This window comes from Trichosurus vulpecula, chromosome 8 (assembly GCF_011100635.1).
Source record: "Trichosurus vulpecula isolate mTriVul1 chromosome 8, mTriVul1.pri, whole genome shotgun sequence".
Taxonomy (NCBI): Eukaryota; Metazoa; Chordata; class Mammalia; order Diprotodontia; family Phalangeridae; genus Trichosurus; species Trichosurus vulpecula.
The window spans coordinates 221,591,888-221,619,300 of NC_050580.1; the positions used below are offsets into that span (position 1 = coordinate 221,591,888).

Genomic DNA, 27,413 nt, shown 5'->3' on the forward strand with positions numbered 1-27,413 from the left:
CCCTGTCTCCTGCCTCGTTATTAGGGATTAGAAGGTAGGCCAGTTGATGGTTGGAATTATTGTTTCAGAGCTTGGGACAAGAGGGACTGGTGTTGCCTTACCTATGGGGCCATGCCCTTCTATTCTCTGGGGAAGAAAATGTTCTGGAGAATTGAGGGCACTGGAATGAATAGAGAATTTGTTCTCTGTAATGTTCTGCTCCATCTCTCAGTTCCCCCTTTGAGCAGATTGAGTCCACACCCTGATAATAGGACCTGGAGTTCTGCAGAGCAAGCAGAATATATAAGAACTAATCCTGGAGAAGATATGTAGTGAGATGTTTACTGTGAAAAAGATGTCTCAAAATATAGGTAGGGGTCTGTTGTGCCAAATGCATTTTCTTTTTCTGGACCCTTCCTTCCCAGCTTCCTGCCTCATGAGTGTCATGTCTGGTAGGGACAGATACAATATATACTACGTATGATTCTGTAATTGTGCAAGTGATAGGCTAAGAAAGCAACAAACCAAGTACTATGTGAGATCTGGGCAAGAAGGTGGGACAATGATTATTGACAAGGGATTAGGGTCATGGAAGGTGGCCTTTGAAATGGGCATCAAAAAACAGGTAAGAATGCCAGTGGAGTTGACATTTCAAACACAGGGGTGTGGGGAAATGTAAGCAAAAGCACTAGGGATGATGGTGGGAGAGTGCCTGGGACAACTGGGAAGACATAGCTGGAGAAGTTGTATGAGAGAAGACAGGAAAGGCTTCAGATCGCTGGTGCTAGGGTGAGAATTTTTAACTCTGCTTGTTAAAGTAACAGGAATGCACTGAAGAATTTTAGGCAGAGAAGGGACATGACTAGATCTATGCATAAGGAAGATTAATCTGGAAGCCGTATGAGGGTGGATTGGAGGGGATGAGAGTACCATTTGGGAGGCAATTCAAGAGTATTGCAGTGTGGGCCTGCCCTAGGTGGAAAAGATGAGAAAAATCATGGAGGTAGAATAGATGGGGATTTTATAGACAATTGGTGGTGGCAAGGGAGAGAGAGGCAAAATACCAAGGTTTTGACCATGGCAGACTCATATTTTATGGTGAGATCTTTTGGCATGGTGGTATCACATATGGAATTCAGGAAATTGGACATTTGGGAGAATTTTTTGGTGGATATATTGTTTGGGAGTACTAATACATCCAGCTGGTGATCATAGGTCTAGAACTGGGAAAAGCCTCAGAGGCTGTATTATTTTAAAGATATAACTGAGGTCAAGGGGGATTAAATGATGTGCCAAGGTTACACAGGTAGTGTCAGAGGTAAGATTCGAACTCAGATTCTTAGCCTCTATGCTCTTTCCCCTTGGTATAGGCAGTTAGAACTGTATGACAGAGCTTGGGAGAGGTGCAGGTCTGGGTTAGAAGTGAGACCATGGGAATGAGTGACATTGTCACAACATTATAAAGGGACTATAACAGGGGTGAAGACAGGATCTTGGGGGATAATCATCTTAAGGGAGGAGGAATGACATAGCATAAGAGACAGTGAAGGAGTGGTTAAATAGAACCAGGAGCAGATGGCATCTCTGAAGCCAAGGGGAGAAGAGTATACATAACGAGGAAGTAGTTAAACTGTTAAATGTTTTAGGAAAGTCAAAATAGAAGTCAGGTGAGAATAGACCATTGGATTTAGGCAATGAGGAGGTCATTGGTGACCTTTGAAAGAACCATTTCAGATGAGTGATGGAGCAAGAAGACATTTGACTGCACAGTTTGAGGATAAAGGGTGTGCTGAGACAATAAATGCATCAGGGAGAAATGTTTTTTCCAAGAAATTGGGCCATGAAGGGAAGGAAAGAGAGGAGTGCAAGTAGCCAAAGTGGTTGAAAGACAAAGGGAAAGCTTTTTTAGGTTGGGGGAGATGTAGGCAGGTGAGAAATTGTCCTTGGAGCAAAGATTGAATATGCTTAAGGGGGGGAATTACTGAAGCAAGAGTCTTGGAGGTGAAATTGAATGGAATCAAGGATGAAGGTAATTATATTGTGTGAGAACTAGACCAGGGAGCGTTAGCTATTTGAGGAATAATGAGGAAAGCATTTATATATGACAATATGGGAGATAAGATTGAACAGATAAGGGGCAAGATAGAGAGGGCCTTAAATTCCAGGCAAAATAGTTTGGATCTTTTCCTACAGATAATGGGAAATTAGAGATTTCTGAATAGGAAAGTATTATGGTGAAATTGTTTAGGGTGGTAAGGCAGTTAGGTGGTACAGTGGATATGGCTTTGAACCTGGAGTCAAGAAGACCCAAGTCCATATTCTAACTGCTGTCCTAACTTCAGACATTTACAGGGTGACTTGAAGTTGCAGAGCTATAGTCAAGCATAGAGTAGGAACTTTCCCATAAACCTTTCCAATCTGGTAACATCATTCAGAACTTGTGTTCATCTATATTCAAGAACCCAGGAGTACCACTTCCATGCCATCCCCATCTTTAGAGTGAAACTTGGCCTTCCAAGGCTTTCCTTTGGGGAATGAGTTATTTGAAATAAATGAATTTTCCAAGTAGCTTCTTTAAGGAACAAAAAATTTTTTTTTAATTTGGATAATTTTGCATAGAAATCTTTCAGAAATATATACCTACTTCACAGTACATTGAGTATAATTTTTCAGAATAATTGAGGAATTATTGTACTATATAAAGCAGTAGGTGCTCTTTGGGCCAACTGAATTGTATAGGGGATTTTTTTCGCCATACTGAATGACTTCAGATTGCTATAGGTTTTTAAGTTCTGTTTAAAAAAAAAAATGTATCTCTATTTGTCAGTCTGTCAGCTTTTTCTTCTCACTGTTGTTAATCTACCTCGCTATAGCAGCCCTTCTCTTGGCTTCTAATTTATTGCTAATTTGCTGTAGACTTAGAATCCAGATAAACAAGTAATATTAGAACTGTTAAAGAAAAAAAGAAGAGTAAATCAAATTTGGATAAAAACCTAAGGGGCTCTCCAGTGGATGAAGGGCATTAACTGTAGGTGGGCTTGACACTTTACTTTGGCTGCCCAGAGGCCAGCTCTTCTTCCTTTCTGGTTCTCCATCACATTGCAGATACACAGATTAGCAGATAGGTTACTGTATTACTAGTGAAAGATATGACCATTAGCAGAATATTCTGGAAATGTGGGCCCCGTGTACTAAGGCACTGTCATTCCTCTATGTGAAATCTTCCTAACTGGTTTCAGGAGGTACCACAGGATTAGGATGTGTCTAGCTTGTTAGGGGAGAAGAAAGAAAGAGTACCTACTTCTGCAATTTATTATTGGGCTTCCAATTGTACAGAAGCTATTGATATCGCCTCCACGATTTCTCAGACTCCACCAGTTGCAGTACAGAACACTGAGTTTTTCCTTCTTGCTTACTGACTTTGCTCTCTCATATCTGGCCAATCCCTTCCCCCAATTCAAAAGGGAACCATTCAAAACACATGAAACAATAGAGATCAGGGAGTTATTAGTTTATTAGAAAAACTCTATTAAATGAGTTGGGAAGCTCTTCCCAAGCAAAAACTCAGGTTTGATTTTCCTCTCTGGACAGGGGAAGCGCATTTGAGCAGATGGAGATCAGCGCCCAGCTGGTTGGAGGATCTGTGTTCACTGGGATCTGCTATTCTCAGGGACCCCCTCACACCCCACCCACCCTCCCTGAGTTCTCTTGTCCATGGTACAAAGCTGTATGATGAGCTGACATCATTTCCCTCCTCTTCCTTGTTCCTGTAATCTTTTCCAGGAATCCTTCTGGGTTCCTTGAGCCTGGCAGGAAAGCAGAATGGTTTAGAGCAGTTATCAGCCTCATCCACATGCCTCCTGTGCCACAGTATCAAATAGGGAGTTGGAGGCCCCTCCCTGCATCATACTGGTCCAGTCCAGGGCCAACATCTAGATGAGGGGAGCAAGGAATAAATGGGTAGATGAGAATCAACTGAGCCACTCACTCAAAAAACCATTCTGGAGAGAAGAAGAAAAACCTGTTGGGCTAACGGAGATAGGTGTGAACCTGGTATAGGAAATGGATGAAAGAAAAAGAACATAAAGTAGAAAATGTAAGAAAATTACATAGCTCCCCTGGAGCTCAGTGCCAGTACTGCATGCCCTAGCGCATAATGAGTAAGTTGTCCTGCAGTTTCAGCCGTTCTGTCTCCTGCCCAAGGTGGTGGTCAGGATGATGGAAAGGAGCAGAAGGTGGCATTTCACATACCTGAAATGAGCCAGCTGCCCCCATGAGCTCCCCCAGGGATGTGGGGTGGGATGTTTATCCCTCTTGAATGTGCCCTTTGGGGTAGCATGGAATGGGGAAGATAATAGTTTATGGCATTCTCCCCACCCTCCATTCCAGCCCCAGGTAACTCCTTAAGAATTCCCCCACAAAAATGTTGAGGAAAGTTGCTGTCATGGGAAGCTTCTCTGTAGACTCCTGACTAGAATTAGAATTAGAAATGCTGCCTCACCTATTTTTATTTATTTTTGGCCAGGTAGGTGCCCTTCCATTTCATATTCACCTGACTGTAGTGGAATGCAACACACCAGAGACCACAATACTAGGTGGCCAACAGAGTCAGAATGGGATAAATTAAGAGATCTGATGCCAACCAAAGGTAGTGTCACTGATCTAGGGCCCAAAGAGGACTCTTGGTTCCTGAAGCGGAAAGACTCACTCTGGGAAAGCCAGGCTCCCATCGAGCAACTTCTCATGTTCTTTGATCAATAGTCCCTCCTATAGTGAGTTCCACATGAAATATGCCTAGGGGTAATGCCAGAGCAAAAGGACAGAAGCCATACAGCTTTCCTGTATGATGCCTTCTCCCATCATCAATGGCCAGGGGTTAAGAGAGAAGGGAAGGGAGAACTTGAGAGGTGTAGGCCAAATGGGTGCCTCTAAGGGCTTCTGGGTACCAATGGATACAGCTTGAGCTGTTGTTGCCCAATATCTATCCACAGTGCTGTCCCCAGCAGAGCCCTCACCTTTTCATGAGGAATTTCAAGTTACTCCAGTTCCCCTTCTTCAGTAAGACAGTGGAGACAGAGATTGCAGGTCCTTTCACTGGACCTGTGAGAAGGAGGATGCCTTCCTCTTCAGGCTCCGGGTCCTAATCCACTTATCCTTTCCCCTTGGGGAAATGTTATATCTCCTTGTGCTTGTCCCTGGAGCCTGCAACCTCCACTTCATCACTGGCCCCTATCCTTCCTGACAAGACATCACTTAGAGTCATGTTGCTCTCAGAGTGGAGCAATGGAAGGGGAGACTTGTAAAATTTAGTCTCTGGCCTCCAGGAATGGCCCTGGTCCTGTGTAAGAAGGTTTTTCTTGGGAGACTACAGGATGTACAGATCTCAAATTTATCTGCGTGCAGAGGGAGAGGATGAACTCTGCACCCATCTGTCCCCTTCAGGACTCAAGGCCATGACCTTCTGAAAAATGTTCCTCTTTGAAGCCCCATGGATGGATGAATGCACCATTACTGTGTGCTCACCTCCTAATAGGCTCCAGTTTTACCATGAGGTGGCATTCCAGCTACATGTTGTGACTGCTTACCTCTGGTGGTCAGTGACACCCTTCATTCCCTGGGTCCTGTGGCATTCTCAACCTCTGTCTCAGTGGGGTGAGATGCTCTGGGCTTTCTGCTAATCTGGTACCCTTCAAGGGTACCAGCTGGCAAGGAAGAGTGCAATGGGGTCTTCAGCTTTGGAGTGTTCTCTAGGCCCCCATGGCTGCTGTCCATCTGGAGTCTACAGAACCTGCACTGTTACTTCCTCAAGGGCCCCTGATCAGCATGGAAGGAAGGGCCCTGAATCTGAGTTAAATATATATATATATTGCTGGATTGATCTGCTGATGAGGTTTAAACCCAGAGCATAGGCAGAGGCATAGATTCAAGGAATCAGTCTCTTCCCTTAGGGCTTGGGAGTCAGGAGCTCTATCACTTTTAAAGAGCTCTCTTGTCCCCTCTTCCTACCACCCAAGTAACGGGTACTGACTTAGGCAAATTGCTGACAATTATACAGTTCAGGAAGGACTCCCAGAAGACTGGCCTTATGGGTAGCAGCATTGTGGGGAGGGGAGAAGTAGATGGCACTGGAGGTAAAAGTCCCATTTCTTAGGGAAGTCTAGGGATCTGGATGGTATCCACAATTCTGTAACCTTTCTTTACTGTCATTCATCATCCAAATGCTAAGATTCATTGTGTGTCCTTAAGCTATGGGGTACTTATCCTGGGACCGAGCAGGAGCTGGGTAGCTTGTCTCCCCTCCTCCTAAGCCCACCACCGAAAGGGTGAATGGGTGTGGGATAGCAGTCAAACCAAAGGTTGCTTGGGGGCAAGAGCAAGAAGAAAGTATGTGAGGCCTATTAAAGGAAACTTCATCCTAGAGGAGAGGGTGGGTGGGGCCTGTGAATCCTTAGGCAGCTCAAGGACACAGGATATATAGGAGTCAGATTAAGGTGTAGGGAAGGACTTTCTCCTCTAATCATCTGGAACCTGGAGGGGAAAGGTGTCTGCCCTACACAGGACCCTTTTCCCCTCTCTGGGCATGTCTCAAGTCAAAGAAACTCTCTCCTTCCACCTCAGTGATTTCCCAAGCTGGGCAGGAGAGTGGTATTGAGAGGAGTGGAAACTAGGCCCAACCAAAATTTGAAGAGAGGGAAGTGATAGTGGTCAGGGAGTGCAATCCCAGCTTTGCCCTCAAAGGTTGGCCATGCCACAGGGCCCTGGCATGGGATGAAGTGAAAGCCCCTTATATGGTGCAGTGTTAGTGCTGAGAGGGAATGGAAGTTACTTTTTAGACTGTTCTGATTAAGTCCTGCTTGTTCCTCTCCCCAGACCTGGGCTGAGACTGATCCTTAGTCCCTATGACCAAATAGGGATGGACTGGGCTGCAGACAAAGGCTGGGGGGCTAAGAGGAAGCATGGAGCAGGGGGAAGAAGGGATTGGCTGGGTAGTGGCCAGTGGATTGTGGCTGAGGTAAAGCTTGTGGGAATCCTGCCTGGACAGTAAGGGGTGGAGAAAGTTGAGGAGGGGAACAATGGTTGGCCTGGGCTGGGGGCCTCTGCACTGAACATCCTGAGCAGAATCAATGCTGTCCAATTGCGTGGGGACCCAAGGCGGACCCTTCACCTCCCTCTCCTTCACCTGCCCCCATCCCACAAAGGAATGGGGGAAGGAGCTATTTCTTTTTGGGGAAGAAGCTGAATCTCTTCTCCTTGTCCTTCTTTCCAAAGCTGGTGTCTGTGCTGGCGATGGAGGGTAGGGGGAGGCTCTGGGCCTTAACTTGGATGCTTTGGGACTCAGTGATAGCTGTGCTCACACCCTGAAGCCAGGAGAGCATCTCTTCCTGCAGAAGGGGAGAGAAAAGGAAGTGGGGTGAGGGAGGCAGCTAGAGTTAAGTATCCTCTACACCTTGGAAAGTGGGTATGTTATGAATCATAACACCTCAGCTACAGATTCAGTCATCACTGAATACTGCCATCACTGAATGCTGGCATGAAATTGTATAGTAATAACCCTTACCCAATGGCTTCTGGATAGAAAGCAGAAGAGGCTATGTCTATGTCACTTGGTCTGTGCATGTGTGCACATGTATATGAGTGTATATGTGTAAGGAAAATAAGTATATCAATGAAAGAGGAATATGGAAGCTCAAATTCACCTTTTCCAACAATACTGTTCAAGGCCCTCCGAGTACGGCCCCACATGAGGTCAGAGTGAAGATGAGACTGACTATGGGACCAAAGCCAGGACATGGGTTGGGCCATTCCCGGGCTTCATGGGGCCTTTCAATGTTTTAGTTTGCTAGAACACAAGGTAGTTACCCTACCTACTGTAAAGTAGGGCTTCCCTCAGGGGAGGTCATAGATGTATTTATACATATATACAGAGAGACACATAATAGAATATAGAAATATGTGTGTTATATATACATGCATATATACATACACAACATATATATGTATATGTGAGTGCGTGTGTGTGTGTGTGTGTGTGTGTGTGTTGTATGAAATACACATACAAAATTTCCTGAGGACGAGGGAGCCTATTGTGTATTTCATGGGACGTTTGGGATAAGACAGATTTGCCCCTCGGGGGACAGGCAGCTTTGACCTCCTTCTAGTGCTAGACTGAGCAAAGCCAGCCCCACGCCTAACCACCTTGCACTTCCACCTCCACCCGTGGTGCCTTGCACAATGCTGTCTTCTCTGGAAGTATCTGTGCTTCCACTGTACTGAACTTACCTCATCTTTGCCATGAAAAAGCCATTCACTGCCATTACTCAACCTGGAATGAGAAAGAATTTCTTACCCTGTGGTTGCCCTTGTAAGACCTCAGTACAGACTAAGCAAGAAACTAGTTCAAAGCTTTGAAGAACTCTATATCCCCATTTCTCTCAGCCTTTTTCCACCTCATAGCAGCCCCTACAAATCCATGTGCCTCAGGCCAAAGTAGAACACTGGGCCATTTGACCCTAGGGCCTTCCGAGTCTTGAGGGATCTCTGAGGGTTGGATTGGTCCTAAGACTGATTCCATTTCTGAGTAGACTTACAGCTCAAGTCAGGAAGTTTGTGGCTTCATCAGGACCCCCTTGGAGGCTCCAACATCCGCCTGGGGCCAGACACTCCAGGGAATCCATGAGCCCAGTCCAAACTTCCCAGGACTACTCAATCTTCTTGGAGGAATGGGAGGGTGAGCTTTTTGGGGGGGAAGGGGGAAGGGTTGGGAGTAATTCCCCTCCCCATTGTCCCAGGGACTGAGAATGACAGACAGAGCTCAGAATGCTGGTAAACTAGCAGGGTCAACCTCACCCGGGAAACCCTATGCTCTTTGGTCCTAGATAAGGGTTATTACACGTTGCCATGTCCCTCTCAGTTAGCACCTTGTCTGATTTACCAGTTGCCTCCACCCATATGAATCCCACACAACTGTGAAGAGATGTTCTAGATCTTGAGCCTAGAAAATTCTTGATGCTGAAGTGACTTCACCTCAACTTGAAGACGTGTTTCTTCTTCTTATAGTCAGCAGCAACTTCACAAATGGCATGCCTCAGACCCAGAGGCTCTTCTCCATGGTATGGCACCCCCATGGCCAAATTCTTAGCATCCTTGTAGAATGTCAATTCATTATTTCTGAGCACACAGTATAGGTTATTCCAGGACCTGAAAATGAGAAAAAATAGAATTTCTGATTACCTCTGGGCCCAGATGCAAGTTCTTAATAGTAATTTTTATATTGGTATAACATTTTTAAAAAACCATATCATTTCAGTCTCAACATACACTGCGAGTTAGGGAGGTTATGCTCACTTGACAAGACCACTTTAGCATAGAGGGAAGAAGTCTCATCCGAGGCCCATAGTAAATTAGTAGCAGACCTAGAACTTGAGGCCCATAATAGTATACTACCTCATGGTGCCTTACAGTTTTCAGAGTGCCTTCCCATAGCCAATCTCAGATGGTCCTCACACTTCCCCTGTAAGCAGGACAGATTTGTTTTCCCCATTTGATATATGAAGAAACTGAGGTTTAGAGCCATTAGCTGATTAGCTCACGGTCACAAAGTAACTCTATGGACCTCCACCTGTACTTCTGGTCCCACTGTCCACTTCACCATCACCCAGAATTATACTGCCTCCGAGAATCAGAACTCTGAAATTCCTCTCTCTGACCACAATTTCCTGTTCTTTCATCTCTCACCGTAACAGCTGGCATTATAAGCCAGAGCTTTTGTGAAAGCCTTCTACCCTGACTTTCTTGACTTAGGGCCTGTGACTTCTACCACCACACCATGGGGCCTGCTATCTTACTGCATCTCAGAGTTTATTCCTTGAAGAGGCCTAGTTCACAACTAAGTGAGGATAATGTGGAACAGGTAGCAGATAGCAGGGCCCATCTGATTCAAAATGCTTCTTTTTGGTGAGCTGGATCAAGCTAAATTGGCCCCAGGTCAATTTGAATCAGACCAGGGAAGTTCTGGCCTCCTTGGTCTTGGAAGACTCATTGTGGGAATATGGCAAACTTCAGAACCCTGGGATGAACCAGGCCCTGAGGAATAGTGACAACTGTTTGAAACCAACCCCTAGGGACTCTTGGGCCTCCTTATGGCCACTGTCTACAGGAGGGACCTTTGAAGAGCATCCCTAGCAGGGGTTGATTGGAGGTAATTCTGTAAAAATAAGGAAAAGGGTATACATGTCTTAGTGCCCTAGTGCAGGAATTCTTAACTTTTTTGTGCCATGGACCCCTCTGGCATTCTGGTGAAGCCTATGGGCCCCTTCTCAATAATATCTTAAAATATATAAAACAAATAAGTTCACAGACCTCTGCTAGGGGATTAAGCCCAAGCAATCTGACCGTGATGTGAGTGGCCCCCAGGATCTGCAAGTAAAATGAGGATAGCATGAAGCCCCCAAGGTTTCCCTAGGTGGGCCCTGAGGCTGTGGGAGTTGGGTGCATAATGATTACCAGGCCTGCCTTGGATCTCACCCCCTGCTGTTCCAGAGAAGCCCCTGGAATGAAGGACTGGGAGCAGGTGAAGGCCATGGAGAATTTAAGTGACTATGGAGGGTCCACTCCAAAGGTCAATTAGTCACAGCCCATCAACTCTCTGTTACAGTTTGTGCTTTTAGACAGGCCAGTATCGGCCTAGCTGTGTGAAGATTTATTCCTAGGGGGACCCCCTTTGCTAACCCAATATCGAGGGGACCACTGCTGAACCCAAGGTGTGCCTGGCATCTCTCACAGCTCAGAGACCAGAAGGCAGGGTGGGGCTCCTGATTGAGGCATTATTGTGCTACCTCCCCTCATCTCTGACCCTAGCCTTCTGCTGAATCTAATCTGTTGGTGGTGAAGTAAGATGTCTAGAATCTGATGGGAGAAAGGTGAGGAGGATGCCTTTATCCCTAAAGCCTCAGAATCAGCCCTTAACAAAACCGTGTAGCACATTCTGTTCTCAGACCCCCAGGCCTCCCCTTTCCACATCCTTTTCCTTTTTTACCTTCCCTTCAAAGTATCACATATCTCTACTCTCTCTCAATTTGCATAGACCAAGAAAAGGACCACTTTGAGGTTCTTTGTTCGCTGAGATCATATGATCGGAGAATTCAGAGGTGGAAAAGACATTCGAGTTCACTCCAGTCTTTTCATTTCATAGCTAAAGAAACTGAGGCTAAAAACACTAAATGATTTTGTCAAGGTCATACAGACAGTAGATGGCATAACAAGAACTCAAACCCAGACCTTCTGAGCCCAGGTGAAATTATTTTTTCATTATAACTGCATTAATGCTCTTGGTGATATTTTCATTTGCAAAGGAAGGAAGCTTTCAGAAAAATTAATGCATCTCTATCTGTGGAATATCAGAGATCGATTGATGGTTAGAGGAGGGAAGAGAACTCTTTAAATCATCCTATACATGAGGCTACCTCTTCTGCCTCCTGCTCAGCATACAGATAAGGCTGTCCCTGTTGTCCTTCCTGTCCCTTGCTGTCCCCCACCTGTTGGATGCCTTCTTATTGGGCCCTTCCAGGTCATGCTTGCGGCCCAAATAGCCCTCCATCTGCATGCTGTGGGATCTGTCCAGCTGGGCAGGCAGGGTGGTTGCAATCTCCTCACTCTCACTCATAGGTGTATCCAGAACTTTGAAAAGCGGTTCCAGAGTCAACTTCTCTTCTCTGCCTGTTCTCTCTTCCTGCTGCTGGTGCCTCAGCTTGTCTTCTTCCTGTGTCTGGTAGCAGATAGGAGAGATAGACCTTACTGAATGTGGCTAAGGTTTCATGGATGATGCAATGGTTCAAGCATGTCAGAGGGGCTGGAAGGGCCATCAAACATGGGTTCTTTACTCTCTTCTATCACAGACAGGTCTGGGAAGAGAGATCCAGGTTCCGGGTGCACTTACACCCAAACCTTCTCTACTCCAGTCTCTAGCACCTCATCCTGTACCATGTGTGTGTCCCCTTTCTGGTCCTAGAGTAGTAAATATCTGCAGACTTAGGAGGTGGAAACAGAGGTTGGTCTTCCCTTCTTCCTCCCTGATTTGCCATCTCCTGGTTACCTTGGATCCTTCACTTTGGCATCCCAACCCCACCTGACTACCCAGACAGTTCCCCATAATTGTTCACAGATTCCACCACCCTCTCCCCAACTCTTGTCAATGTTATGTGGAAATAGGATACTCTCTCACAGAATTATAGATTTAGCACTGTTAGGGGAAATAGAGATTATCTAGTTTAACCCCTCTCATTTTACAGGTGAAGAAAATGAGACCCAGTATGTGTGTGCAGACATGGCTTGGAGATGTTTTTGTAATTTATGTCCTTGCTTTTGACTTCTCAGTAAATGCCTTTTTGCAAAAGCTAGTTGATGTCAACTGGCTGGTCAGTACAGGGGAGCTCATGAATAATAGTGCTAGAAGCTCCTAGGATCCTGAAACCAGCAAGAATCAGTCACCATCTGGGGTGGGGCAAATAGGTAGTAGCTGATAGAGACAGGATCCAATCACCACCCCTCAGATGGAGGCTTTCTAGAGGGGGGCAGTGAGATGGGGAAGTGAATGGAAAACACCAGGCCTCAAGTCAGGAAGACCTGAGTTCAAATCAAAATTTATTAGTTGACCCTGGGCAAGTCTACCTCAGTTTCCTCAAGTATAAAATAGAGATAATAATCCCCAACTTATGTCCCAATATTGTCGTGAGGATCAAAGAACATATTTGTAAGCACTTAGCACAGCACCTGGCACTTAGTAGGTGCCTAATAAATGCTTCCCCCCCCTTCCTTCTTACTCCAACTCCAGCACTCTGTTCACTGCATCATAATGTCTCCATCTTTAACAATTTTAGCACTTGTTTCAGCCTCTCTCTTCAATTCATCTCCTGCCACCAATCTCAGAGAAATCAATAGCCATGGTGATAACCCTTCTAACTCCCATTTCTTGGCTTCACGGTATTCTACTTCACCTATATCATCACTCCTCACTTCATACCCCTGGCTTTTTGCCATTTGCCTCCTTGCTGACCTAAGCAACTTTTACCACCTTCTCTTTCTATTCTTCCTTCCAGCTGTGGAGTACTGCTAGAAAAAAGTCACAAAATTGGGCTGATTATACACCTTATATTCCTTTTCTATCTAACCTCAGTTTGTCCTCACTACCACATGGCATTTCTTCCTGCCCCCCCCATTTATATTAATTTTCTGTTACATTCCTCATAGAATCTGTTTCACTGTCCTTAAAATTTTAACCTTATCTCCTATTCTTCATACTGTCAGAAGATAACTTCAACTCCCATTTTACTAAAAACATTAAGGCCATCCATGCTGAGTTGCTTTAACTCCCTTCTGCCTATTTAAGAACTTCTTGATTTGTTTCAGAGATGACAGAAAGTCCCCTTCTCTGTTTATTCCAACCCTTTCATTTGTACCCTTGATCCCATCCTCTCTTCATTCCTACTAGATCTTATCCCATTGAGTATTCCTTCTTTCTGGTATCTTCCACTTCATTCTACCCAGTGACTCTTCTTGCCTATACACATGCTCAGTTCTCCTACATTCTATTGAAGAACAAAAACAAAAACAAAAACTTCCCTTGATATTCTGCACCTTTGCCTTATGTCCCACAACAAGTAATAGCAATTGAATGCAATGCAGGTTATTAAGAATCTCCCTGCTAAAAAGGAAAATATATATATATATACACACATACATACATATATATATTTTTTCTTTGAGAAAAGCTCTGGAAGAATGCTTCTCTATTATTCAGATTATCGGGGAAAAGGAAATGTTCCTAGAGAATAGAAGAAATGCTTCAGAAAGAAAATAAAAATGAAAAATTGTCTGATAAGTAAAGATTCCTGATCTGTGACAGGAAATTTATAAGGAGAAGAATGTGACACAGAGAAGGGAGGGAAGAAGGAAGACCAATGAAGTTTTATAAAAGGTATCAGGGACAAAGACAAATTGTTTGAGAAAGCAGCAGTTTCTCAAAATCAATCATTAACATTTATTAAGTACCTCCTATGTGCTAGGTATTGTGGTAAGCACTGGGACAAATTAGCTAACAGGGGCAATGGACTGGCATTCTATATTGAAAACATGTAATTAAGATGTGCATAAGACCAGAAGAAAGAAGTAAGGTGGAGAGAGCTTTTGGAAAGAGAAACAAATGATACTTCCCACTGGACCAGAAGGAAGAAACGGATAAACAGGAATCACAAACTTGACACATAGAAATAATATAGTAGTTATGGTGGAATTCAACTGTCTGAACATATGTTGGAATTCCTGGCTTCCTTCAAGTCTGAGCTAAAGTCCAACCTTCTACAGGAAGTGTTTCCTGATCCCCCTTAATTCTAGTGCCTTCTACTTATATGAACTGAAGCAGAGTGAAGTGAGCAGAACCAAGAGAACCACTGTACACAGCAATATTGAGAAAGACTTAGCTACCCTGATCAAGACAATGATTCAAGACAATTCCAAAGGACCCATGATAAAAAATGCTATCCACCTCCAGAGAGAGAATTGATGAACTTTGAATACAAATTGAACTATGCCTTTTCCAGTTTCTTGATTTTTCTTACTTTTTAAGTGTTTTCTTTTGTAACATGACTAATGTGAAAATGTTTTACATGATTTCACATGTGTAATTAATTTCATATTGTTTGCCTTCTCAATGGATAGGGGAAGGACAGAAGGGAGAAAATTTGGAACTCAAAATTTTTAAAAAATGAATGTAAAAAATTTTTAAATGTGATTGAGAAATATTTAACGAAATTAATATAAATATAATTTAAAAATAAAAAATTCTGTGTCTTCCCTCTGTTGATTATCTCTAGTTTATTGCATCTATATAGCTTGCTTATAAATGATTGTTTGCATATTGTCTCCCCTATTAGATTGTGAATTCCTGGAGAGTGGGGCCTGTCATTTGTCTTTCTTTGTATTACCCTCATAGTCCTTAGTACAGTGCCTGGCACATGGTAGGCATTTAATAAGTGTTTACTAACTAACTGACTGGAGTTCTCTCTCTTGCTGAAAGCAGAACAGACATTAAGTTCTTGATTGGACTTAATGAGGCGGACAAGTCATGAGGTAAAATGCTATTTTGGACTTGATTTTGACTCTACCATTCTCAAACCTCACTGTGCCCCAGCTCTTTATCCTGAAGCTCCATTCTCCTATCAGGTGCACCCTGCCTTTTCAGCTTTCTTTTAGGTGTTGTCTTCCCCCATCAGAACGTAAGCTCCATGAGGGTGGGGGCTATTTCTCTTTCTACTAGTATTTGTATTTCCAAAGCTTAGTATAGTGCCTGGCACAAAGTAAGCACTTAATAAATGCTAGTTGAGTGACTGATAAAAATTTAGCTCAATGCAGCATTTATTAAGCTCCTACTGTGCAAGGTGCTGGGGATACAAAGACAAAAGCAAATGAATCTCTGCCCTCAAGGAGCTTTCATCCTACTGAAGAAGACAAGTGTACACAAGTAAATAAATACAAAGAATATACAAAATAATTTTAACAAGAACAAAGAACTACTAGAGAGAGGATAAAAGAAGGAATCAGGGAAGGCCTCGTGTAAGTACATGGCTCCTTGGCTGCATTTTTTATAAAGTTATGGATTCTAGGAGATGGAGGCAAGGAGGGAGCACTTTTCAGACATGGAACCACTTGTGCAAAAGTATGGTGGTGGGGGACTGAATGTCAAGCACAGGGAACAATTATTAGATTGGTTTGATTAAGTGAGAGCACAAAGAAGAATAATATGAAATAAAAAGGAATTGGTTTGTTGTTGTTTAATCATTTCAGTCATGTCTGACTCTTTGTGTTCTCGGCAAAGATACTGGAATAGATTGCCATTTCCTTCTCCAGCTCATTTTATAGAGGAGTAAACTGAAGCAAACAGGGTTAAGCGACTTGCCAAGGGTCCCACAGCTAGTAAGTATGTGAGGATGGATTTTAAGTCAGGTCTTCCTGACTCCAGGGCCAGCACTCTACCCACTGTGCCACCATTTCATTTAAGAGTCTATGATAGTTAAAGAAGAGAAAGCCAAATATGGCTTCCCTCACAGCCCAGATTTTGAGAGAATGAATTTTAAAGTGTTCAAAGAAAGTATAGTGAGGATACTATAACCTAAAATTCTACAGGGTATGTCAGCCCCAAAGGGATGGAATAGTTTCAAGAATAAAATTCTAATGATACAAACAGAAATTATTCCATTGAAGAATACTAGAGGAAAATTGCCTAAAGGGTCTCACATGGATGCACAATGAATTCATTGAGCACCTTGGAGAGAGGGAAAGAAGACACCATAGATTGGCACCATCATGTAAAATCAGTGGAAGATGGGTAAAAGCCCAGAATGAACCGAGGCTGAAGATGAATGCCAAGGACAGCAAAAGGGGATATTTTACTTATGTTAAGAGAAAAGAAAGGATCAGATAATGGAGAAGATGGTAGGGACAAAAGTAACAAACAACATCAAGATGGCAGAACTATTTGCCTCATGTTGCATTTTTTTTCTGCCAAGAATGATCTTTGGACTGAAAAGAACAGGACAAAAATGGTTAACTAGGAATTGAAATCTATCGTACATAAGGAAATGGCAAGAGAGTACCTAACTGCCATTATTGAGTTAATGTAACCAGGCCCAGACAAACTACATAATATGATATTGGAAGAAATTGGTAGATGTGATTGTTCAGATGCTTTCAGCGATCTTTGAAAATTTTTGAGAAATTAGAAAAGTTTTTGCAGGACTGGAGACAGGCAAATATTATCCCAATTTTCAAAAAAAGGGGAGAGAAGGTGGATTCCTTGAAATGGTGGTCCTACCTTCACTTTATAGCCGAAATCTAGTACAATTAAAGGAGTGAGTCATAAAAGGAAAGTGGTGATAACTAAGAGTCAGAATGGATTCTTTAATTCAATAGGTCTATGTGTTCTAGGAAGTATGCTAAGCTGTGTGAAGACAAAGACAGTCCTTGCCCTCATGAAGCTTATAATCTATTGTGGGAAAACAACATTTACACAGATAAGTAAATGCTCAGGAATATTAGTTATAAAAGCTTAAAGCAGCACTGAGACTTTTGGGACACCCTGTATAAAACACATGCAAAGTAGTTTGATGGAGAGAGAATTGAGTGAGAGAGGAGATCAGGAAAGGTCTTTTAAAAGAAGAGAACACTTGAGCTCACTTCTTTTATTGTATCTTGAAAGAAACAAAAAATTCCAAGAGTTGGAGATGACCAGGGATGTTTCTCAAGGCTCTGAACTGGGCCCTCTTCTCCCTCAATACCATCTCACTCACTAATATCATCAGCTCCCAGGGGTTCAGTTATCTTTATGAACATGATTCCCTGATCTATATAGCTAACCCTAATCTTTCTCTTGGGAACAGCTAGGTGGTACGGTGGATAGAGCACTGGCCCTCAAGTCAGGAGGACCTGAGTTCAAATCCAACCCTCACGCAAATCACTTAATCCTGTTTGCCTCAGTTCCTCATCTGTAAAATGAGCTGGAGAAGGAAATGACAAACCACTCTAGTATCTTTGCCAAGAAAACTCCAAGTGGGTTATGGAGAGTCAGTCACAACTGAAACAACTCAAAAACAACACAAACAAATCTTTCTCTTGAGCACAAGTCTCAACATCACATCTCAAATTAGAGGTCCCAAAGGTACCTCAATCTCAACAAATCCACATATCCCATCCATTGCCAATTCTCGTAATTTCTATCTTAGCAACATCTCTCGTATATGCCCCCTTCTCTCCCCTCATATAGCTGTCCCACTGGGGCAGGCCCCCATCGCCTAATGCCTAGTCTATTGTAATAGACTTCTAACTGGTCTCACTGTTTCAAATCTTTCTCATCCACCCACCACTGAACTGCCAAAGTGACTTTCCCAAAGCACACTGATCTATGTCACCTCCTCCCTACTCCCAGTCAAGGGATCAGTGGCTACCTATTAACTCCAAGATAAAACATAAAATATGTTTTTCATTCAAAGTCACAACTTGGCCTCTTTTTCCAGTCTTCTTAACATTTTACTCCCCTCTATGCACTCTATGATCCAGAAAAACTGGACCATTTGTTGTTCCTGAAACACAAAACTCCACCTTCCCTGGCTTTTTCAGTGGCTCTCTGCCATGCCTGGAATGCTCTCCTTCTTTACTTCTGCTTCCTTGTTTCTCTGGCTTTCTTCAAAACTCATTTCAAGTTGTACCTTCCTGCAGGAGGAACTTTATGTCGCCCCAGCTGCTAGTGCTTTCTCTCAAGGATTACCTTTTATTTACACTGTATATATCTTGTATATACATAATTATTCCCATGTTGTATCCCCTCTTAGAATCTGAGACATAAGTGTTTTTCTCATTCTCCATACTCTCCCAGCACTTATTACAAACACATCCTTCTGTTTTGTTGTTGTTTAGTCATTTCAGTTGTGTTGGATTCTTTGTGACCCTATTTTGGGGGTTTCTTGGTAAAGATACGGGAGTGGTTTGCCATTTCCTTCTCCAGCTCATTTTACAGATGAAGAAACTGAGGCAAACAGGATTAAGTGACTTGCTCAGGGTCACATGGCTAATTAAGTATCTAAGTCTTCCTGATTCCAAACTCAGTGCTCTATCCTCTGTGCCACCAAGCTAGTCTTCTTACAAACATAATATTCCGTTTTATAATAATTCTTTGTGTACCTGACTTATCTCCCTTACTAGATTGTAAGTATCATGGGGACAGAGATCATGCCTTCTTCATTTAAAAAAATATTTCTCAGTTCCTAGCACAATATTCTGCACAGAGTATAGGTTTAGTAAGTATTAAAAATGGCACTGTATTCTCCATGCTTTTCCCTAACTCACCATATAAAAATATGCTTTCTTGTATTTTTTTAATTTTGATTTAATTTTAGAAACTAATCATAGGATCTCCCATTAAAGTGCAGGTTTGACCATTTTACACCCCACCATTTCATCAACATCACCTTAGGGATCAAATACAAAATGTTCTGGTTTGTTTTTTTAATCCCTTCCCAACCTATCCCCTTCCTGCTTTTTCATTCTTTTTACCCTTTACTCCCCTTAAGACCATACAAGCCTACTAGCTATTACTCACACACAACACTCTATTTCCCAACAAAGTCTTTTCACAGGCTGTCTGGCATGCCTAGAATTCTTTCCCTCTTGACCTCTGGCTTCCCTGGTTTCTTCAACTCAAATCCCACTTTTTGCAAGAGGCTTTCCTTGGTTTTCTCCCTTCCCCCATCCTAGTACCTTCCCTCTGAGATTCCCTTTCATTTAGACTGAACGTATCTTGGGGGTATTTTGCACTTTGTCCATTAGAATACGAGCTCCTTGAGGATAGTCCCTACGCTACACAGTCTCTGTGTTTGTGCCTTAGTTTTTGTGTGGCACAGTACCTGATATATAATGAAGTTTTTTTTTTAAGCTAAAATTTATATAGCACTTGGGGCAGCTAGGTGGTGCAGTGGATATAGTGTTGGCCCTAGAGTCAGGAGGACCTGAGTAAAAATCCATCCTCACACACTTACTGGCTATGTGACCCTGGACAAGTTACTTAACCCTGTTTGCCTCAGCTTCCTCATCTGTAAAATGAACTGAAGAAGGAAATGGCAAACCCCTCAAGTATCTTTTTAAATTTTTTTTTATTTTTAGTTTACAACATTCAGTTCCACAGGTTTTGGGTTTCCAAATTTTTCTTCCTCCCTCTCCTCCCCCTCCCCCTCCCCCCCCCAAGATGGCATGTAATCCAATGTAGGTTCTACGTATACCTTCACATTGAAATTATTTATGTAATAGTCCAGTTGTAAAGAAGAATTATAACCAATGTAATGAATCATGACAAAAGAGGAATGAAACCAAAAAAGAAGGAAAAAAAAAGAGAGCAAACAGTTTGTCTCCATCTGCATTCAGACTCCATAATCCTTTCTCTGTATGTGCATAACTTTTTCCATCATGAGCCTTTTGGGGCTGTCTTTGAACCTTATATTGATGAGAGGAGTCAAATCTATCAAAGTTAGTCCTTACAGATACCGTGTGTCTGTAATCATGTATACTGATCTCCTGCTTCTGCTCCCCTCACTCAGCATCAGTTCATATAAGTCATTCCAGGTTGTAAAGAAGTCTGCCCGCTCCTCATTTCTTATTGCACTATAGTATTCCATTACATTCATATGCCACAATTTGTTTAGCCATTCCCCAATTGATGGGCATCCCCCTGATTTCCAATTCTTTGCCCCCACAAAAAGAGCTGCTATAAATATTTTTGTACATATGGGTCCCTTTCCCACTTGTCTGCTCTCTTTGGGATATAGCCCTAGAAGTGGCATTGCAGGGTTAGTATCTTTGCCAAGAAAACCCCAAATGGGGTCACAAAGAATTGGACACAACTGAAACGACTGAACAACAACATATAATACTTACTATTTGCCCAGGTGGGGCAACTAGGTGGTGCAGTGGATAGAGCGCCGGGCCTGGAGTTTGGAAGATCTGAGTTCAAATCCAGACTCAGATACTTGCTAGCTTGTGACCCTGGGCAAATCACTTAACCCCTTTTTGTCTTAGTTCCTCATCCATAATATGGGGACACAATGGAGAAGGAAATGGCAAACCATTACAATATCTTTGCCAAGAAAACTCCACGGACAAAGTCTATGGGGTCACGTAGAGTCAAACACAACTGAATGACTGAACAACAACATGTGCCAGGCACTGTGCTAAGTGTTTTACAATCATTATCTCATCTGACCCTTACAACAACTCTGGGAGGTAGGTGCTATTACTAGCCCCATTTCACGATGAGGAAACTCAGGCAAACAGAGGTTAAGTGGCTTGCCTGGGTCACATAGCTAATAACTGTCTGAGGCTGGATTTGAACTCAGATCTTGACTCCAGGCCCAGTGCTCTATTCACTGTGCCACCTAGCTGCCCCTACATATAGTAAGTGCTTAATAAATGCTTGTTGAGGTCCTGAAGTTCCTGAAGGCCATCGTTAGCTAAACGTAAATTTTGTCAAAGTTCTGCAAGTTTTGGTAAAGTTAGGTTTCTGAGTGCAGGCTACATGTCTCTCATGTGAAAACTAAATTCACAGAGTTCAGAAAGGTTCACCACTAGAGTTACCTACTATCAGGGATGAGGAACCTGAGGATATTCTGTAAAGTTTGGATTCAGTCAAAGGGCTGCACTTGAGGACCTAGAAGGCCACATGTGGCCTTGAGGCCACAGGTTCCCCATCCCTATACCAGATGGTGAGCTTTTGTGGCCATAGCAAGTCATAAAGACCATCTACTAAGGTATGGAGGCATTTCAATCTGTCCTACAGGAAATGAAAACATCAATGAAAACATGGATGCTTGAATTATTTACATGTAAATAACCATAAAATCAGGACTTTAGAGATCATCTGCTCTGATCCTCTCATTTTTGATCTAAGGATTCTTGGATCTAGAGAGATGAAATGATTGGTCAAATGATTCAAAGCAATTAAGTCTAGAGCCTTGGTCCCCAAACTCCGAGTGTAGTGTTTTCTAATGCACTGTGCAAATGGGTTAATGGATTCATGTATACCCTCTTGGTAACCTTCTTAGATTTTATGAAGATTCATGCTTTTGTCCAAAAGAATCATCACACTTATAATGATTCCAGACACTGGTACAGGGTGACAGGGGAAATGTTTGGAGGCAGTAGTGCCTTATTGATGGATTCGCATATCCCTCTAAAGATAGCTACCGCCTCTGGGCCTATAAGAAGAGCTGGTCTTGACTGGATCCTACATACTATTTGTCTTGAGTGAGAATTGGATTTTGTGGTGGTTGGGAGCCTTCCTGGAGCTTCAGAATTAAAAGAGACTTTAGAGATCCCTTAGTCTAACCTGAAGAATAAAACCTATAAAATCCTTTTAGCCTTAGACATGGATCTGAGATGAGGGGACATCTAGCTTCTACTTTAAGCCCCCTAAATGACCTCTCTCTTGAAGTAGTTGCTTCCTTTTTGGAAGTATTCACCTAATTGTTAGGGAGTTTTTTCTTATATATTTAGTAGAAATCTGCCTCTCTGCCACTATCATCCACTCATCAGTCAAAAAGCATTTAAGTGACTACTGTGTGCCAGGCACTGTGTGCTAAGCACTGGAGATACAAAAAGAGGCAAAACACAGTCCCTGCCCTCAAGAAGCTTACAATCTAATAGACAAAATCAAACCCTAGTTCTGCCCTCTGGGACAGAAAGACAAATGAAATCCTTCTTCCACATGACAGACCTTCAGATATTTGAAGACAGTGCTTGAGTATCACCTAAGTCTTTGCTTCACCAGGTTAACTAGATTCAGTTCTGTTTGTTTGTCTGCTTGTTTGTTTTTGGAGGGGGGAAGGCAGGGCAATTGGGGTTAAGTGACTTGCCCAAGGTCACACAGCTAGTGTGTCAAGTGTCTGAGGCTGGATTTGAACTCAGGTCCTCCTGACTCCAGAAGTCTATTCACTGAGCCACCTAGCTGCCCCTAACCAGATCCAGTTTTATCAATAGCTCTTCTTATGTTCTGAGATTGTCTCCAGTTTAATAGTCTCTCACCATCCTAGTTTCCCTCTAGATGAGTCCTATATTACCTATGTTCTTCCTTCAATATGGTGCTTCAATACAGATTCTAAGGCAGAGTGAACAGGACTATTCAGCAATGACTACTTCTTAAATACCTATGTGCGAAGCATTCTGCTAGAAGCTAGGGATACAAACACCTTATTCTTAACACTATGGCTTTATGTTAACATATTTTAGGTTATTTTGGGATTGTTATATCACACTATTGACCCATATTAATCCTCTGGTCCATTAGAACACCTAGATCTTTTTCCAAATAAGCTTTTGTGATTTCTTGAACCTAAGAAATTTATCCCTATTTAATTTCACCTTACTAGCTTCAGCCTATCATTTTAGCCTGTTGAGATATTTTTGGATCTTGGCTCTGTTACCCGATGTATTAGCTATTTTCTCCAGCTTTTTATATGCGAATTGGATGATTATGCCATCTATGCATTTATAGGCAAAATAGATAAAGATGTTGAGCAGCACAGGATCAGAGATCAATCCCTGGGGCACCTACCTCCAATGAGGCATCAACCTGCTCACTCCTATTTTTTAGATCCATTTGTTCAGCCAGTGCTGAATTTACATAACTGTATTATCATCTAAATCACATTTTCTCCACTTGTCCAAAAGGATAGCATATGGAGCTCTGTTGAAAATGTAAATGTCTGAAGGATATGGCTGACTCTATTCAGGGAAAGATCATGGAGACACTGGCAGGTAAGGTGACAGAAATTTTAATCTGCATCCAAAAGGGGTGAACTTGGGGCCCAGACAAGAGAAGACCCTATTTCTCTGAGAATTTAGGGCTGCTGGAAGAAAATCGAATTTTGGTCTTGGGGATAAGGGAAGGTAAGATAAAACAGGGTAGCTAGGTGGCACAGTGGATAGAGAGCCAGGCCTAGAGTTAGACTCATCTTCCTTAGTTCAAACATAGCCTCAGACACTTACTAGCTGTGTGACCCTGGGCAAGTCACTGTTTGCCTCGGTTCTTCATCTGTAAAATGAGCTGGAGAAGGAAATGGCAAACCACTCCAGTGTCTTTGTCAAGAAAACCTCAAATGGGGTCACAAAGAGTCAGACATGACTGAAAAATGACTGAACAAAATTAAGATTTAAAAGAGCAGTAACCACTCCTGTCCCCAAGTTCAGAGTTCCAAAGGGGGTGTGTGGCAGATTAGTAAATGGGGATGATAATTGTGAGAAAACTAGTCTCAGCTCGCCAAGTAATAAACTGTAGTTTGGAGCCTCAGATTCTCTCACACTGCCTTAGAAAGAATAACTGTGTCCTTAAATCAATTTTGTGTTCTGGACTACAGAAGTCAAGGTGGGAAGGAGAAGTACTGGGAAAGAACCAGGAAAAATTAATAGAGAGGTGAGGATCTGTAGGAAATCAATCTATTCTTTTTTTATCCTTTGGTAGTGACAACAGAATATGAACCTATGACTAATAGCATGATAATAACTAATAATCTAATGCTGCTTCTTTTTCGGGGAGACTGCTCTTTGTTCTCTTACTTCAATTCCATTCTCCTCCTACCCAAACCATCTGCTCCTTCATCTGAAAATAAGCATTTTCAACTCCAAGACTGTCTTCCAATGCTCAGTACGTAAGTATCATTTACCCACCATGCCACACCTCAATATAGGCTCCCAGTCTTCCCACTCTGGCAGGCTTGTGCAGAAGAAATGGGCAGTGTGGTTTTGGCCACAGAGCATAGGCTAGATTTGGAGGGTAGACTGGGGGGTTGAGTCCCTCACCACCCCAGAGACATGTGCCAGGATTTCTTCCAAACTGCACAATTACTCAGGTGAAGGCATTGTTTAAATTACCTCTGTCCTGGGGCAAGGCTAAGTAAGACCTGAGTATGAGGTCAAGTAAGAGCATTAGTGTGGATGAGTTAGCAACAGGGTGCTGCCACAGGTCAGGAATATCTAGTTCTCAGGCTGACGTTATCCTCTTCAAGTGTTGATTAAGACTGTTCATCCTTGTCCTAGGGAAATTGGTAGTTTCTATTTGGAGGAGAGGAACAAAGGAGACTAAGCAAGGGGAAGTGTCTTCCTTCTGTAGCCCCCATCTAAAAACCAATCCTAAGGGGGCCATGGTACACTTATAAGGGAATGTAGTGCTGGAGACATGCCTTGTCCTGGCAGAGATCAAGCCCTGGCCATTCCCTTTATGTCTTCAAGGGTACATCCTCTTCTCCCATTTTCCCCACTCTAAGACCTTCACTTCCAATAAAAAAAGAGGACACAAAAGGGTTCATCAGGATTTTGTAGCTCCATCTTTTCTTCTTCTTCCTTTTTCTGGTTTTGCCAAAGTTTTAGCCAATGTGCATTAGGTATAGTGACTGGATCTGCAATTTCATTCATACATAGAACTCCCAATGGAGAAAACTCCCTTTGGCGATGCAAGTTGGCACCTCCTCTGTAACTTATTGTCTCAGAGGATTGTCTGGGCAGGTTAACTGACTTGCCTAGGATCTCACAGACAGCACACAGCAGAGGTGGGATTTGAATCCATTTCTGTGTCTGAAGCCTACATACTATTGTCATGCTATTTCTTGGCCAAAGTGACCATTTCAACATGCTCACTGTGGTGAGAGGGATAGAAAGGGGAAGATGGCCAAGATGTGGAAATTAGATCCAAAGTGTGTAAATTGGGGGAGAAGAAAGAGGGGAAGGGCATTTCTTCAGACTGTTTTGCACTTCTCTTTGAGAGATTAGGGGAGATTTGTATAAGTAACCCAGTTAACTGACTGAAAGACTCCCTAGGAAGTCAGAGAAAAAAGCAAAAACAAGCCTAGGCCCAGGCATGGAATGCACTCCCTGCTTCTAATCTGTTTTTTGAAATCTCTTTCTTCCTTCCAGGCTAAGATCAGGTGTGACCTTCTCTACGAAACCTTCCCTGATCTTCCTCCTCATGCTTTTCTAAATCACTTTAATTGTCTTTTCTTTCCTTTATTACATTCTACCTTGTCTTATACTTCTCCATTTACCCATCATAAACTCTATTCCAACTCCCCCCCCCCAACATGTTATAGGTATTTTGAGAGCAGGGAATTATGTCTTTTTAATCTATGTATTCTCTGCTCCCTAACCTTAGTGCCTTCTAGGGAGTTGGTAGGTACAGAATAAACATTTGTGGAGTGGAAGTTGAATTAAAGTGATCTGTACAAGGCACAGTAGCTTTGAGTCAAGAAGCCAACCCAGCAGTCACAGACTCAGTGTAGGTCAATAAAAAAGCCTGAAAGTTCTATTAGTTTGTAAGGGATCTTTATTGAGTACTATCAGAGACTTCACAGCTACTTCCCTGATCCCAGACTGCTTTCTGAAACAAAACCCTATCTTTTAAAAATACCTACATTCTCTAGGGATGACTGCAAATCTCCGAAGATCAAAGTCTCCAAAGATGCAAAACTGTAGGTGATCTCAAGGTCTTGAGATGGAAAGATGAATGGTGGATGGAATCTTGAATGGAAAGATGAATAGTGGATGAAAAGAAGCTATAGCAGATGAATAATGAGGATGTGTGCCCAAGAGATACCAAGAAAATGATACGATTGGAAAAAAGAGGTGAGTTGGCTACAAAGAGTGACAGTCCTCATGATGCCATGTTAAAAGACCTCAACAAAGCCCCTGGTACATTGGCTTGATTCTCTCTCAGTTCAATTCAACAAGAGGGTACTAAGTACCTACTATGTGCAAAAAAACTGGACCAAGCCTGTGGATCTAAGGATGAAAAAAAAAGAAATCAGACACGCTCACAAGGAGCTCAAGTTCAAAGGGAGGGGAAAAAACACATACACAGACCAGTAAATACTGTGTAATTTGCATAATTTATGTGCCTTGCTATGTTTTTGGCCTTTGCTTTGTGTATTTACTTTGGAAGATTTATGGGAAGACAAGGATGCACAAGCTGAGAAGGCTTAAGTGAGTTTCCATCTATATGGGTCAAAGATGATCTCATAAGGATGCTATCTCAAACGCATCAAAGTATCTTTTTACACTCTATAGACCTCCCAGTCTCCGCAAAACACGATGCTTATATTCAATATCCACTTCTGCTAAACCTACCAAATCAATGAGGTGTCTATTAACTGATGTTTAATTATTCACCTGTTCAGGGTTAATTACTCCTCCATCTAGTATGCAGTTAAGGTGCAAATAGCAAAGAAGAAACAAACTAGAGTCATAGCCAAGAAACTGAAGCCCGAGAAAGGTTAAGTGAATAGTTAGGGAGAGATTTCCATTCAACTTGATTCCAGTTCATCAGCTGCCTACCCTGGTGACATGATCAGACAACTGGCTGGGATAAGGGTGGAGCATGTGGTCAGAGTAAAGAAAGGTAATGACCCGTCCAAGTGAGCAAACCCATTTCCTTGGCTACCTTAGCATTATGCTCTAACCCACTAATGTGAGAGGCTGGAGTAACTGTTTTGCTACATGGTATACCTAACTATATGACTCAAGGGAAAGGGCAGCAAGGTTGAACTACTTCAGAGGGCACCTGGGCATTTTCCTCATGGTCTAGAGAGCAACAAACCCTTTGCCATGTGAGAGACTCACAGGGGAAGCAGAAGTTATTTACCTGATGATCTTGTAAATTTAATACTGAGATTTTGGTAAAGATTTCCTGGAAAGTAAAAAGATCCAGAAACAGGCAAACAGAAAACCTACACCGTAGCTGAACCGACAATGTAAAGAAAGGGACCTGAAGCAAAATGTTAGCCTGGAGGGCTAAACTAAACCAAGAAACATCCATTTCTTGATTGAGATACATTATATCAATAGAGAATACATAAGAG

At 42.6% G+C, this 27,413-nt stretch overlaps 1 protein-coding gene across 1 annotated transcript in view; it reads right to left on the reverse strand.

The window, feature by feature from the left end:
* Positions 1-3,475: 3,475 nt before the first annotated feature.
* Positions 3,476-27,413, reverse strand: part of SPTB (spectrin beta, erythrocytic) — a 171,990-nt gene continuing 148,052 nt past the window's right edge. Inside the window, exons 33-36 of the mRNA XM_036736358.1 lie at positions 11,514-11,743; positions 9,004-9,177; positions 8,260-8,302; positions 3,476-7,361 (exon numbers count right to left, since the gene is read on the reverse strand). Of these exons, the coding sequence (XP_036592253.1) occupies positions 7,194-7,361; positions 8,260-8,302; positions 9,004-9,177; positions 11,514-11,743 (615 nt within the window). The 3' untranslated portion in view covers positions 3,476-7,193. The remainder of the gene's footprint in view (positions 7,362-8,259; positions 8,303-9,003; positions 9,178-11,513; positions 11,744-27,413) is intronic.